The 13,656-nt window shown below is 48.0% G+C and overlaps 1 protein-coding gene across 2 annotated transcripts in view; it reads right to left on the bottom strand.

Annotated features, from left to right (window-relative positions):
- The window catches only part of PLXNA4 (plexin A4), a 441,960-nt gene that overhangs the window by 341,992 nt on the left and 86,312 nt on the right, over nt 1-13,656 (bottom strand). For both annotated transcript variants that reach the window (XM_057504773.1, XM_036905591.2), the window contains exon 3: nt 11,873-12,055. In XM_057504773.1, coding sequence (XP_057360756.1) covers nt 11,873-12,055 — 183 coding nt within the window. The remainder of the gene's footprint in view (nt 1-11,872; nt 12,056-13,656) is intronic.

Genomic DNA, 13,656 nt, shown 5'->3' on the forward strand with positions numbered 1-13,656 from the left:
AGCGAGGTCAGCAGGCAAGAAGCATTAAAATTAAAGGCAGATGCAAGAAGCACTTAAAAAAGCAACCGGGAGACTCATTATCCCCCATACACTGAGGAGAAAGAAACCACTCTCATGTTTGAGGCACTGTCCATCTGGGCGAGAGTCAGAGCATTTGACAGCTAAATAGCTCCACTCTGTCATCATCTCGAAGCCAAAGTGGGCAAGTCAGAGGTAAACCGATTAGATGATGTGTTGCTGATTTCCCAGAGAGAACACGAGGGAGGTGGGGCTCAGTTCAAGAGGGCAGAACACTGGGAGGACCAGCTCCAGGTGCGATGCAAAGAGAAGGGTCTGGCTCCTAAGTGTGCATGCATAGGTGCACGTTGGTGTGCGTGGGGATGAGGTACATGTGTGTGTTCAGTTGTGAATGTGTGTATGTGGGAGAGGGCACATAGTCACGCATGTGTGGGCATATATCTCATGTACCTGAAAATAGAAGGGCTTATAAAAGATCAGAAGGCCCCTCCTAGCATATTTGCAATCAGGCACAATTCCTTGTGAGCTTTCCACGATTGCCAAGGTCCGCAAATTGTGCTGCCACTAGCTCAGCTGTGAAAATACATATCATTTTGCACAGTTATGGATGCTCGAGGACTCCTCATATATCATCACTATGCTGCAAGTTTACAGCACATCAGCCAAAAAACTGGCGGTCTACAAAGTGAGTTTCAGAGCAAAAAATCAATGTTTCTCTAGCCAATCTGCAGGCTGGCTTCCTCCACCCAGGATTCCAGCTCTGCACTTCCCCAGCCTTTTCCAAAGAGGAGCAGATGGTGGGAAACTCTGATAAAGAAGCCCAGGAGCTGGTCCTAAGTCAGTAGCCAGCTTTGGAGCCAGAACTCCCAGATTGGATTCCTTGCCCAGAGGAATGGAATTCATGGGCCAGAGGTCCTGCTGCGTCCAGAATGAGTTTTTGGAATTCACAGAGTTCAGAGTGGAAGTAAGGGAATCTTTGGGGGCTAAATTACTCAGGGAAAATTAATTTGGAAGGCTCTATTTAATTGTCAGTCAGAGAAATGATTTAATAAATTTGGATAACTTAATTACCCCAAGAGACATCTGCTGAGCACAATCTAATCTTTGTATTTAAGTAGAAAAGTGCCCTCACTCTTAAGGAAAACTGAATGCAGGGAAATACAAACATCAGAGTTTGACTAATGGAAGGAACTGAATAATTTTAGTTTCCACTTTAGGAGAAAAAGCAGATCACAAGAAAACAAGTGAATAGGGAACTTCGTTTGAAAAATTCTCTAGCTCTATGTCTAGGGTTGATATAAAATCAGCCATATCCTATATTTTTCACACATTCCTCTCTAATATTAAGCAAGAAGAAACCATAAATTCTTCAAGAAACATCTTGCACATTACAGATGGTCAAGTTGATATTTCTTTACTCAATGTCGATTTTCACAATAATAATCCTATGGTAAACTGTATTACTGAGAAAATTTTCTCTGCTCCCCCCACCCCCCATCACCTCCCAACACTCACACACACCAGGCCTCTACCCATGCCTGGGTTCTATTTCTCACACCATTCACTTTGGCTCAACCAATAAAATGTGAGTAGCAATTTCTGAACAGAATCCTTAACAGCCATATCAGGTGGTTACACCATCTCTCTTTTCCTTCTGAAAGGAGATTGGCATGTCCCGGGGGCTGGTCTTTGGTATCTCTCCTAAATAAATCACGTGGAGTCCAGATGCTGCCAAACCAGGGTGAGCGTGAACATGAGTTGGAAATGAGCTTTATTGTGGTAAGCCACTTAAATGTGGGGTCATTTGTGACCACAACATAGCTTAGCCTAAACTAGCTGATACACCTCTATACATGCATGGATACTGGAAGACCCTAAGCCCCAAAAGCCAATCTTCAAATCCTTTTTTTATTTAGCATTCATTACCTTTCAAGATAGCACTGTGCTGGGCACCTGTGGTCTAACTGGAAAAGTTTTAGACACGCTGGGAAAAAATATTCAGCTATATTAATAAACTATTTTTATGTGAAGAAAATGAATGAATTCCCTTCAGGAAAAACTTTCAACTTACAGATTTTAAAATTTTCTATTACCTGTGGTTTCTGAGCAACCAAAATGTGACTGAATGTACACAGAAATTCACAAAACAGGTACATTCAAAGGCTAATAATGTTAGAAAAGGATTCTTCAGTTTAGAAGAGGATTCATTGGCTTTCTTCAATGAACCCATATTTCTTACCCAAATGCCCATGACCTTTCCATTGGCTGAAGAAGCCCAGAGCTTGGCTGAGGCAACGAAGCAGTCAGTACCACCAGCAGCTCTCTGGCCTTGGCCCCACCCGGGTCCTGCAGGGGTCTGGCATCCCCAGCTGCCACAATGGCACTTAAGCCCAACGATGTGCAAGCTCAGGCCCACCCAGGGCCTAAACTGATCCTGCCTGATTAAACCTCACGGGATCTAAGAAAGATTCACTCTATACATGAGGTTTAAAACATAATGTCGCCGAAATTGAGGGAAGGCCCAGAACAACTTTAATCATAAAGATTAAGTAAGATATCCTGTATATGCTAATCTGAAGCACTTAAAATATGGTTATAATTACAAACAACTTCTCAAAAAGCCTGTATACCTATCATGAGAAATACCTATAGAGAAATCCCATTTCTGGTAGAAATAATGGTAAATGCTATGATCTGGGGGTAAAGATAGGACAAAATAGAAACTGCTGAATGATCGCTAGAGGAAATGTTGGTAAGTTAGCAGAAAGCCCAAGTTAAAAAATTTCTAGACTGAAGAATCTTATTTAAGAATGACCTGAAGGTATCGAACCATCTTCTCTGTTATCAAAAGCCACAGAGAGTATAAGATGCTCATATGATTTAGGTATAATTCTGCCTGAAAAAATAATTGGTATCTGAGGCTTCTGCTGGGAAGACCTGAAAAACAGTAGGATTTGGTTAGTTTTTTGATGCGGTGATGAGAGCAAGTCATCAGGTGGCTCCAGCATTGTTCTGGCCTCCCAAGCCCAACCGTCCCAGGGCACACTCAAATTCAGCCACCCCGCCCTAGCATTCTCACATCTGCAGGGAGATGCCAGCGATTAGGCAGAAAGATAATCCATCTTTCTGGCAAGAGTGGGAGGGGGTGTCATCTGTGCTCCTTCCCTTCCACCTCCCTTGACTCCAGGACCTTCTCAGGAGCCTTCTCCAGGGAGGCAGGAACCTTCTGGAAGGCGACTCAAAGGAGGCTTCAGCAGAAAAAAGTGGAACCCTGGGAGGCATTGAAGATTACTGGACATTTCATTACCTGAGAGTGTCCCCAAGGAGGGGAGGGCCTGTGGGGTGGGGAAATGCCTGGGCCAGTGCCCAGGGCTCACAGACCCACTCCTTGGGCTGGTTTTTCTAATGGGACTCAGACGGGCACCAACAGGGCAGAGCAGATCAGCTAGGCAGAGCTGGGGCCCACCCCGTTATGCCAGTCACACAGGGTGTGACGAAGATGGGCTCCCACTCCTCATGGTGGCCAGCCTGGGCTCTGCAATGAACAGTGGACATGACCCCACCGGGCAATGGGCATCAAAGGGTGGCTTGGAGGGAAAGGTATTACCCTTTAGAACCTTTGCATTCTTCTAAAAGAACCGACTTTTTCTAAGTTTTACATGAAAACTACACAAGCACATGTGTGAAGTGAAGTTTCCTTAGTCTTCCATCTGATGATACTCTCCCCCCAAGTCACCAAACCTATGAAGGAACTGTGGAGCCAGAGCTGCCTGGTTCTTCCCGACCCCACAGTTCTTCTGGGCAGACCTGTTGGGATGACGTCTGCTGTGAAAAGCACAATTCTGCCTGGTGGCAGGAAGAATAAGGCAAGAGTTAAGAGGGCAAGTGGAGAAACTTAAGTAACAGGCTGAGAGGACAGCCAAGAAGCCAGGGGCACCGGGTAGGCATTTGGGAAGAAAGGAAGGTTGGAAGGACTGGTTGGGGTAGGTGTTGGAACGACCGGAATTGTAAGGAGATGGTTTCCCAAGAAGGAAACTGCCCAGGAGGGAGGCTGTCCCGTAGGTGGGAATCCCCTCGTTCCTCCGGTGGGAGCCTCGCCCTTTGTACTTGAATCTAGGCAGGGTCCCTGAGGACTCATGCCAGACAGCGTGCATGCCTTTGCTGAAGGGCTGAGCTGGAGGGCCTGAGTCCTCAGGGAGGCTGCTACATGCAGGACTATGGGCAGGAGGGCCATAGAAGGTGGGATGAGGTGATTTTTAATCGAAGAGACAGACAGGATCGAAGCCGCCTTAGAAAGATGCACCTGGCACACAACTTGCTGGATGACTGGAGGTGGGAGGACCTAGAGACAGGAAGTTAGTCACAGTCTTCCAAGCTGGGACACGGAGGCCCTGAGCCAGGGCACGGGCGGAGAGAAGGAGAGGAAGGTCCGGCTGACTGGCACACGGGCCAGGCGTCTCACGGCTGTGGGGGCAGCTTTACTCACATCCTGGGAGCAGAGCCTTAGGCAGAGGCTGTGATCTACTATATAAATGAGGTCAAATCTGAGCCCTCTGGTGAGTCACTCAGCCCTTCCTCCTGTGTAGAATGGAGGCTGTGGTATTTATCCTGAAAGGAAATGTTGATGATTTCCTGAGATAACCAATGTACACTGACGCACACAGAACACCTAGAACAGAGCCTGGAACTTACTAGGTGTTCAGAGAACACTCATTCCCTCCCCATCCTCTCTTTCCTGCCAGCTCGTCACTAGGAGCATGAGCCCTTCCTAAGGAACTAGGTGGTTCTCTGTAAAGGCCAAAGTCAGGAGGCACAGGTGCTCCGGCCATCCATGCTCTCCTCGGTTACTGATTTGCAACATAAAGTCTCTCCCATCCACCGCCATAAACCGCACCGTTGCCATAAGCCTAGCAGAGCCTGGCGCTGCAGCCCCTGGCCCTGCATGTGTGGTCCTTCCGGTGCATCCCCTGGGCTCGCTAATGGGGCTGCCATCAAAGCCTCAGGAGGCAGGATTCCAGTGCTCGGCTACTTCTGTCCCTGATCAGGGCTGTGCCACCTCCTCACTTAAAATTAACTTGACATTTAAAAGTATTGGCCCAGGTGCCCTCAATGGACCAGAAACAGGGCCTATAAAATGACTCTGATGCCCCCTGCCTCCTGGTATTCATGCCCTTGTGGAAGCCCCCTCCCCTGAGTGTGGCTGGACCCCATGACTGACTTCTAACAGAGTACAGCAAAAAGGATGGGATGTCACTGGTGAAATTAGGTTTCAAAAAGACTGTGGCTTTCATCTTGCTCACCCTCTCTTGTCATCTCTCTGCTGCCATGCTGTGTGCATAGCTGTCCTGGAAAGGCCCGCCTGGCAAGGGATTGATGTGTCCAGTGAGGACCTGGGGCCAGCCCACAGCCACATGAATGATCTCGGATGTGGTCCTCCCCCATTCTGGCCTTGAGCCCAGAGGTGACAGCAGCCTCAGCCAACATCTTAACTGACGTCCGGGAGAGCTCTGAGCCAGAGGACCCCGCTAAGCCAGGCCTGGGTTTCCTGGCCCACAAAAACTGTGCAGTGATAGCCTCTATGTTTTGGAGTAATTTGTTACACACCAGTTGATAACTAATACACCTGTGTCACCTGGGGCAGGCTAGATGGTATGGAGGGAATGTGGGAGGCCTGCAAGCGCTGTTTTAAGAAACAACGTGAATGCCTCTATGAGAAGCTGCAGTTGCAAGCACTGTGACACCACCAAGAGGCAAGCCGAGTGACCACATTCACAAGAAGTCTCTCGAGAACAAGCAGGGACTGTCAGCAGGCCCTCAGTCGGAGCTTCAGCTGCTGCGCTCTGAGTCAGTCTGGCTGCCGCTGCCGTCTCATCAGAGTGGCCGAGGCAGCCGCGGTGATCTCAGGTAATGAAGACCTCCCCTGGTTCTGTCCTCGCTGAGAGCCTGCCCCGGTACTGGCATAAAGATTCTGTTCTCCTTTCAATCCAGATGCTATCAGATACGGGCCCAGCAGTAAGGGGGCCATTCACAGCTGGGGGCCCACTTCCTCTTCCTGCTTCTGCCTCCCCCCTCTTCCTCCAGTGCATCCTCTCTCTCATCCTTTCCCATCTTTGTTGTCTTGGTTACATGGCCAGACTCCTGATATGCTGCTAGTTTTCATTTTAATGATATGTTCTTGTAAAGCACAATATTTTACTTCAATTGCATGTGTCACTGGATGAATTCCTCCAGCGTGTCTGGCATTTGAGCATCAGCTGACTGCGTGTGCTCTGTGATTTGGTGTGTTTCTGCAGCACTTTCTTCAATTTTAATGTTTTTGCATTTTAATTTATGATCAGGAACATTCTATACGAATGTATATATATACACACACATATGATTCAAAAAAGTGGCACACATGTATCAATAAATCTTGAATTGGCAAAGCTGATTTAAAACTATCTCCTTAAATCATGTGCACTAGTAATGATCATTTGGAAAACAGGATGGCGAGTGTCCCTGAGGTCATATTTTCTGGGGATCTCAAAGTGTGTTTCAAGAGGATGCCAGGAGAATGAGTCCTGTGCCCCAGCTATTGGCATCAAGCTGCTCTGACAGGGGCTGTAACAGAAGCTCCATAGGACACCTCCTTATGTCTGGTCGGGTCAGCTCTGAGTGACCACCTGAGGTCACCTCAGGGGACATTCAGGGCAGTGGGTGGGCCCAAGGGCAGAGTAGTGAAAAGATGGAAGGGGTAAGAAAACAGTACGAATGGGGATACACTTAGATAACAAGGATGGGAGAGTGAGGGCTTAATATTGTTCAAGAAGATAAGATCTGCCCAAGAAGACATAGACCAGCTTAGCTGGTCTTCATATCTACCATGTGCAACATGGACAGAAAGGCTTAAAACCCAGCAGAGCAGCCTAAAGCAAGGTGGGAGGGTGTCCGAGAGAAATGGATGGGTTGGCACCGGGCCAAGTTGGTCTGAAGGCCTGTCCTAGGATCCCCAGACTTGAGGGACCAATGATAGAACAGCCATCACTTGTCCCTGCTTGGATGTGACCTCAGGGGAAGGAGGGTGGCACCATGGAGCGTCTCTGGTGCTCTTTTGCCTACAGCACCTTCAGCCTCAGCCTCCCCATCACCCAACCCACAGGCTGAGGTCTACACAGGCTTAATACTTGCAAAAACAGGAGTGGGAAATGCAAAAAAAAAAAAAAATCACCCCAAAACAATCAAATAAAAATGAAATGTTTTGATGGTATTTGTAATAATAGAAATTGTCCAGCATTGATTCTCCCATATTTATTTTCCTTCCTGTTTGGGTGTCTAACTAGCCAGTAGCTCTGGTTTGAGAAACTCATGACATCACAGAGCTAACTGACCAAACCCTGTTCTAGATACACTCACCCTCTGTTTGAATCCCAGGGTTCCCAGGCAAGCTGGAGTTCCAACGCCATGTCTCCATTTGATTTCATGATGCCTACACCCATACAGAGTTCTATGAGTGGCATGAATTTCTTTTCAGTTAAAACTGATTCAAATTTCCAGGTGAGAATTAAAAATTTGCAGGTACATTTAGGAAGTGTAAGAATAAGGGCTGCACATCTCTTATCTGATATTGCTTTGTGCCTTGAGCATTGGAGACACACATGCACACCATCCGTGCCGGAGAATTTACGGTCAGAATGACACAGACCCAGGTGGGTCTCTCTCTGCCCCACTCCCCTTCTGGATGCTTGCCCTTTTGGACCCATGGTCAGGGCCTATGGAATACGAGCAAACTGATTTCAAAACAGGCTCAAGAAGAAAATTAGGAAGATTAAATTAATATGCATGACAATTCCCAGTAAGAATGACTTTTGTAATATCTACATCTCTTGACTCTCCATGTACACACACATCCCCAGTTTCTATCAAGAGAGGCTGGTGTGGCTTAGCATGTCACATACACAGGCATATATCCTACTACAAGCCAATAGCAGGGCCCATCAGAGTTCTGCTTAACCAACTCCAGCAAGTGCTCCACCCCTTAGGTGTGGACAGTTTAACCTAGCAAAACACCAGGAAGATGCGGTCACAAAATGAAAGGAGCCATCATACCTCAAGTGGAAGTTTATGATTTGGTTCACAATGAACATTACTCTCTCCCACTAATGTCAGGTAGTAATTCAATGCTGAACAGCAGCCATAAAGTATGATCACTTAGTGGCAGGAATGCAAGAGGCAGAGAAAGAGGATTGTGTGTGTGTGAGATTGTGGTGGCAGGGGGCGGGGGGTTTTGGTGGGGGAAGGTTCTGGTCAAAATATTTAAGCAAAGAGATTTTGTCCTGTGGTGACACTGACCTCATTGTCCCAAGTTAGGGTCAAAGATTTTCAGGTATATACAGATACCCAGAAGCAAATCTGGATGGTGTTTGCCTTAAGATTTTTACCTGCAGTTTTTAATACTCTGTGGGTTATTTCTAAGTTCCTAGGCACCTCCTGATGACTGTTACATTTATATGCCACATTTCTTAACAGCACATGCCTTAAACTCTTGCTGTGGAAAAGGCTGCCAATACCAGCTTAACACACATGCACCAGAAAACATAAAAGGCATCCAAATTGGCACTTGCCTCACCTCCTTTCCCTCTTACTCATATGACGCATGCACTAAAGGAGTGAAATTATGGCCATCAGAGGAATGGTTGCAAATGATGGGGACCCATAGCTTTCAAACTAAATGAGCAGTCAGTAATTTTGAGGGCAGTCCATGGGTACCTACAGTCTAGCTCCTGGACCCCTGAAACCCACAGCAAACTCCCTCCCTCTCAGCGAACCGCCAGCCCCCTCCCCCGGCCCTCCCCACCTCAAGCCCCTTGTCGCATTGCAAAGACCTCTGCAAGGCCCTTGATACACACAGGAGATTATTCCAGGGCTCAGAGAAGACAACTCTGTAATTACGGCTACAGTATGATTTCCATTATTCTCATCCCCTGGTTTCAGTAGCTCGCAGAACTTTCCGCAAAATCCCCTTGTGGCCCCAGAGCCTTTCATGGCTGGGCCTCTTCCCAAAAGGTGAGGGTGGTCCTGATAACCTCAGGGAAAAGCAAGACAGAGTTATTACAAGGAAAGGGGAGTGGTGCTCAGGGAGCAAGGGTGGTAGGAAATTCTATTGTTCAGAAAAAATAAATAAACTGGCCAGTTTTGCTTTTTATTATTTCAAACAACAGACTCAGTGGCCCAGCCTTCCTTTCCCAACTCAGACTGTCCCCCTGGGCCGGTGGTGCTGCGTCTGCAGGAGCAGTAGCCAGGCTCCAGCAAAGCCATTAAATAGGTTGCTGCTCTGAGCTCAGGGAACAGGAAGTTTGGCTGCCCTGACAGCCTGGCTTTCCCCGGGGGTGGGGGGGGAGGGCAGCCGGCTCATTCTCTACCACACGACCCTCTGCTCTTACCTCTCAAATGTTTATGCTGCCCCAGTCCCACCACTGCTCTGGAAACTAACTGTAATGTCCCAGGTGGCTGAAACAGAACTGCTCCCCTATATAAACCCCCCAAAGTATAAGATGAGAAATGCCAGCCCAAGGTTTACAAAGCCCCAAGCCTCACGCTCAGCCCACCCCCTCGCCAACAGCATGCATTTGCAGGTTGACTGCCTTGGGTTTACGACGCAGCCAGGACCAGGAAACATGTCTTTTTTCCCCCCAAGAGAAAATACTTGTATGTTCTGAATGTGCACTGAACTCCGTATTTCACAGACACCGTATTCCAACCAGCTCTGTCAATGACCCCCACGCCCCCTCCAAAAAAAATCCTCCTACAGGATCTACTTGGTCTTGCCAGCAAGTCGGTGGTCTGCTGGCACCTGGAGGGACATTCAAAGGGTGGAATCCTTCAGCACAGTGGCGTACGCGCCTTCCCTGTTGCAGTGAGATGGGGCTCGCTAGAGCAGAGTTAAAGTGCCCCAAAGTCGCCTTGCTCACTTACTTACTTTCAATATTGCTCATTCACTCATGGGGCCCAGCAAAGCAGGTAAACGGGCACTTGACTGCATGGAACTGAATACAGGGATGCCTTTGGTATTCACAACTCACTTTTCCAATAAACTGAACTTCTTGAATCATGGTGGAGAGTGAAGTCATCTGACAACCAATGACAATGTCCTTGAGGTCCCTGTTCTAAAGCTCGCACAGTTCCCGCCTCAGTTCATGCAGAGGTCTATCAGACACAATTTCGGAAGTTTGGGTATCTGATTTCCCAGCTCACCAAAAGCTGGAAGCCACAGACTCAAGGAGGAAGAGAGGCACCAAGTCAACCAGGACTCCTGAGAGCAACAGGAAGCGATGAGTGACAGTGTGCACTGGAGGGAGAACCTGGAAGGCTTCAACATTCAGACACAGGAGCTGAGCCAGGCCAACACCCCTACTACACCTCACAGCACCTTCTCCGGGCGGCCATGAAATTCAGTTCAATACATGAGTAATCATCCCAAGAAGACCAAGGCAGCGAGAAAATGTTCATTTGTGCTTCATATATTCTTTGCAGAAAGGCAGGGAACTATAAAATAAAATTCTTAAAGATACACAGATGATGGTTAAATTACCTGTTAATTGGACACTGAAGGCAGTACACCACATCTGCATGGTCACCTCTTTGGGCAACACCGGGTGGTGGTGTGCAGCCTGGGTCAGCCTTGCGGAGCGTCATGGCATTTCAACCAACATATATTTCCTCTTCCAGACAGTAGCTGTAAAACTACTACACACACATCCCGCCTCCCATTCTCCATTCTCTCAAGACCCACTGCCCACTCCACAGAGATGTGCAATTTAAAGAAATGATTGCCAGGATGGGAGAATTGACACAGTTTTCTAGATCTGCAGAGAACATTTCCCCTTAACCATCTCAAGCTAATGCCCAGAAATACAACAAAGAAAAAGTAGGGATCATGGCTGTCTCAGATTAGGCAGTGATTCATTACCAGCTCAAATCACACAATGTCCAGGGAATTCCAAGAGAAGCCTAAGGCAGACAGGTAGGGGCCCCACCTGGAATCACCAATATTTCATTGGGGTAAGACTGAAGTGCAATTACCAGACAACACAAAGCAGGACCTGTTGCCTGCTGTCTTAGAAAGGCTTTCAATCTAACAAAGGAGGGCACCCCGTGGAGCCAGCACCAACTAACTGAGATGGGAAGCCCGGGAAGAGGTGGGTGAGAGCACAGTATTGGATGGCTGGGTGGCCCCAACACTGCTGCTGGGCCAAGGTCACTGAGCATCCCAAAGACGGGGACCTCCTGGAGCATGAGGAGGAAAATGCTCCCACTCCAGATCACACCATTTGACAGCCCCTTACTCAGCTTCTAGGCTCCCACCGCATCCACGGCTTCCTCGTCCCATGATGTGGCTCTTAGCCCACCGGCAATTCAAGCAAGCCCTGCAATATCTTCCACCTGTTTCCCAAATGCAATCCAGGTGGATTCACCAGGCAGAAGGGCTAAAGCGAGACCTAAAGGTGCACCCCTTGCTTCTGCCCACCTTGCCCAACCACCCAGGCCTAGAAAAGCTCTTGCCTTAGGGCACAAGCCCAAGGTGGACAAGCACACCATTTAGGATGGCCTCCCAAGGCTACAGTAACACTCCATCGCACACCGCCCCCAGGGAAGAGATAAAGCCCACACTTATGCAGTGTGATTCCCACAACAACCCTCCGTATGAGGGCAGAGAAGGGACTGGTTGCCATTCATGGCTCAACAGCAAAATATCTCCTTAGCTCAAACCTGTATCACTTGCACACCAGGCCCAAGGTAGTAAAAAAAAGGAGACAATATCCTTCCCAGGGGGACAGTCCAATTCACAATAACCAAAATGACTGCAGCTCATTCCTACCTTCTTCAGCTTGCCACTTTTGGTGCCCACGAAGGCCAGAGAGTGGTTCTTATAGACGTAGGCGATGACAGAAGTCATGCGGTCTCTGTCCTCTGTGAAGACAGGAATGCCACGCACCATCTCGGACACGCCCAGGGGGGCGTTCATATCCAGGCCACAGAAGTTATCATCAATGGTTAAGAGCTGAAAATTAAAAGGGACAAAAATTAGTCGGGGAGAGCATCAAAGCAATTGGCGGAGGTCTTGATTCAGGGAACCACTGAACTAGAAGAATCCTTAGAGATGGCTCATCCGATGTAAATCTCTCCCTTTTTGCATAAAACACTCAGCTCCAGAGAAACTAGGTGACCTGTCAATAGTCAACCTAAGTAGGTTGCAGGACCCTGGCAAAAAAACAGATCCCTAGAGTCAGTCATTCACTCCATATCCATGGTCTCTCTCCTACCCTGCCAGGCACCATCTCGGTAGCTTAGGTTGCCCACCATCACCTTTACATTGGAAAGCACCAGGCCAGCACCCATGAACAGGGGCTCCAATGACTCTGTGCAGGAATAAGAAGAGTGTGGCCTCCACATCTACACTTACTGCTGAACAGACACACAGAGGCGGACTCAAGAGTGTAGAACAGAGAACTAGAAATATTAATACATGAATGACAATATCATGGCAGAGGCATATACAGACAGTAGGCCGCAGAGAAGAGCAATGAAAGCAGGGGAAGGTTCAGGAATAAACTCAACAAGCCACAGTGGTGCCTCACAATGTCCTGTGTTAGGTTCCCTGCTCCTTTCACAGCACAGTGAAGACAGACGTCCCGGCCTTGTCAGACCTACACCAGCATTTGCCTAAGTGCTGTTCATGGCAGACATCCCTGCAGCACAGTTTGGGACCGAGGAAATCAGGGATGAGGACCCCTTATGACCAGAAGGCAGCAACATGCAAGGCCACGAGGATGCCCGGGCAACCCCATCCCCACCCCGCCCCAAGGGGGCTCCTTGGACAAAAAATCAGGGAAATGTACTAAAACATAGTACATTTAAATACCATGAAAGAGATGCATAATGATTAGTAACAGGAAAGGTCTGAAAAGTCTTTTTAAGAAGAAATATGCCTGCCATTCTCTCAACCTTTCCCAAAAGTTTTATTCCCTAACCGTCTTTGGCTGAAACATCCATTAGCAGGCCTTAAAGAGAATATTCCCTGGATATGCTGTGGGACACACTGACACAACTACTGCTCCTGACTCCAGGATAAGTTCAGGAGTCAGGGAACCAGCAAGAAAAGCCTTCAGCCCATTTCCGCACAGTGTTTTGGATAAATACCTTTTTCATTCCAGGCTTCCAGATCCCCATGTATGCAGAGGCTCACAGCTGGCTTCTGTCCTGCTGGGGAGTGGCAAGGACCTTGACAATGGCTGATAGGGAGCCCCCAGGAACCACCCCCCCCCACACACACAGTCTGGTTTGGCACAGACTTCTCTGAGGCTCTAGGAACCTACACTGGATTTCCCCCTTTCTCAGAAGAACTGTGTGGCCTTAGAAGAGTTATTCCAGCTTCCTGTGCTTTTTATTTTCCACTCTATAAAGATGAAGGAAAGAACTCCTGCTTTTTGATGGGCTTCCATAAAGCCTATAGAGCTCAGGCCTGTAAATGTCTTTGGTCTTTTCAGAGAAAAGAGTGAAATAAAATACAAGGTGTCACTTCTTTAAAGGCTCCAATCCAGCCAAAAGAAAAGGCATCTGGAGAACCAGCAGACAAGCTCATGCCAGCAGAGCTGTAAGTGG

This window comes from Manis pentadactyla, chromosome 7, assembly GCF_030020395.1.
Source record: "Manis pentadactyla isolate mManPen7 chromosome 7, mManPen7.hap1, whole genome shotgun sequence".
NCBI lineage: Eukaryota > Metazoa > Chordata > Mammalia > Pholidota > Manidae > Manis > Manis pentadactyla.